General features: G+C 42.3%; 1 protein-coding gene across 3 annotated transcripts in view; it reads right to left on the bottom strand.

Moving 5' to 3' along the window:
* Positions 1-114: 114 nt before the first annotated feature.
* The window catches only part of fbxo38 (F-box protein 38), a 38793-nt gene continuing 36720 nt past the window's right edge, over positions 115-2187 (bottom strand). For all 3 annotated transcript variants that reach the window (XM_035669205.1, XM_035669207.1, XM_035669206.1), the window contains exons 15-16: positions 469-1191; positions 115-281 (exon numbers count right to left, since the gene is read on the bottom strand). In XM_035669205.1, coding sequence (XP_035525098.1) covers positions 130-281; positions 469-1191 — 875 coding nt within the window. In that variant the 3' untranslated portion in view covers positions 115-129. The remainder of the gene's footprint in view (positions 282-468; positions 1192-2187) is intronic.

Below are 2187 nucleotides of genomic sequence, written 5' to 3'. Positions count from 1 at the left end.
GCGAGGTCCCGCACAATGCTGCTTTAATTTATTATATACTATGTATTATTTAAGATATAAAAAGTATTCACCGCCTCTGGACTTTGAATGACAGTCAATTGATTACACTTTAACAATGATAAACAGTGGCTATAAGACTATAATGTCACTCTGAAAACAATTTGGATTGTGTGTGTGTACCTGTATGTGATCGTCCTCAGTGACCGGGTCTGAAGTGCTGGTTGATTTGTCAGCCATTCGTTTTCTCCTCACTGCCACTCGTGGCCTGGCTCTAGAAAGATCTACAAAACATAAACAAGACAAATATCACCTTAAATAATATAAAAACGCACGTAAGCCAAACAGTTCCAATACTTTGGGAGGGGAGTGTATATGAAACCGACTAAACACAAACAACTTCATATGCACTACTCTAAAGTGATAGTTAACGGACACAAAACTGCTCTGTGTTTGTAACTTCATTCTTACCTGTCTCAGGTATCAGGGACACAGAGGACATACGGGTACAGGAACGGGTCAAAGGTCGTCTAGGAACAAAGTCCTCGTCTCTGGCCTGACCCTGCTGTGAAACTGAACCAGCAGCAGAGGTAGATCCAGCAGGGACAGGTTGTCTCTCTCCTTGTCCAGCCAGCAGTGCTGGTCTCCTGGAAGCATCTCTGGGCCCCAAACTGTCCGCATCTGCAATGCCAGAGCTCGGCCTCACCCCAGACTCCCTTGGACAACTGTCCCCAGTCTGCACTCTAGAGGGGCCCTCTGTGCCATCAATAGTCCTGCCAGTTCTTGCAGCTCTGTCATTGGTTGTGGTTGCTCTGTAGGTGGTTCCCGCTACCACCCTCCCACATCCATCCACCTGCCTGGATGTGGCTACTCCAGGTCCAACCCTGCTCACTGATCCAGTCACTGGCCTGACTCCAGTCCTTGCTGCTGCCCCAGCACTCCCAGTGCCCCGTACTGGCCCACCCTCAGCCCCAGGCCTTGTACTGGTCTCTCCAGCCTCAGTAGTAACTCCTTTGTTGCTAGTTCTCTTACTGTTCTCAGCAGCAGCCTTCATGTCTGCCTTGATCTGTTCACTGGTCACCTGACAGCTCTTCTCACAGCTGCTCTCTAACACCTGAGCCTTTGTCTGGTCTACTGAGGCTGCCACTGATACAGCCACATTGTTGCTCCGGCGGAGAGGAGTCTTTCCTTTACCTGGAAACACACACACATTATTGTTACACTGGTGTGGACCAGTGTTACGCTAGTTACTCATTACTCTTTTACAAAGTAATATTACTTTACTTGTTACTCCCTGCCAACAGTAATTAGTTACACTACTAGTTATATTACTTTTCTGGTACTCCCCACAAAATTGGAAATTGTGTTCTTTCTCCCCGAAATTCCGACTTACGATGATTAAAATCCAGTTTTGTTTGTTGAAATCAAAGTAATGGAATATTTCCATTGATTTCCATCTTCCAAACTAGGTTCCTCCACGATTACAAAAAATTAATGCAAGGATGTGATTGGATTGTTAGATTTCAAATCAGTAGTGGGTGTAAAGTAATATTGTAACTAATTATTTTTTGGGGGTAACTGTGATATTATTACTAAAACGTATTACTAATTAGTAGTTACCTACGAGTGGGGAAAGTAATAATTATTACTGTAATATTATTACTAGTAATGAGTTACTGCCCAACACTGGTGGGGACACACTATTCTCTTCTATTTACTCCAGAAATAACTTATCAAAAGACTTTTTCAAGCACTGGTCAATTTTGAGATTTTGGGCTATTTTTTTTTTTTCTTGCTGCCGTCACCAAGTNNCTCATGGGGGGAACTGTTGGGTCTCTGTAAATAATTTTATAAAAAGGAGTACGGTCTAGACCTACTCCATTTGAAAAGTGGCCTGAGATAATTTTCTGTTATGAATTGGCGCTATACAAATAAAACAATACTGAGTCAACATTTCTTCTTTAAGACTAGTACAAAGAAATGCCCAAAATACACATTCAGCTTTACTTTACTACACTTTGTCCATGTGAGTGTGTAGATTTCACCAAAGGTTAGCGTTACATAATTCCTCATGTCCATATTTAAACCAATCATTTCAGAAATCTCATTGCAAGTAGTCAATAGGGAAGGTTTTATGGTCTATAAATTACAATTTTTACCCTATTCACCTGTTGTGTGTCCCCTTGACCA

Source organism: Morone saxatilis, unplaced genomic scaffold (assembly GCF_004916995.1).
Source record: "Morone saxatilis isolate NCDOM2014 unplaced genomic scaffold, NCSU_SB_2.0 Contig22, whole genome shotgun sequence".
Taxonomy (NCBI): domain Eukaryota; kingdom Metazoa; phylum Chordata; class Actinopteri; family Moronidae; genus Morone; species Morone saxatilis.
Note: the sequence above shows the minus strand (reverse complement) of the source record. Positions and strands in the feature narration are given on the sequence as shown.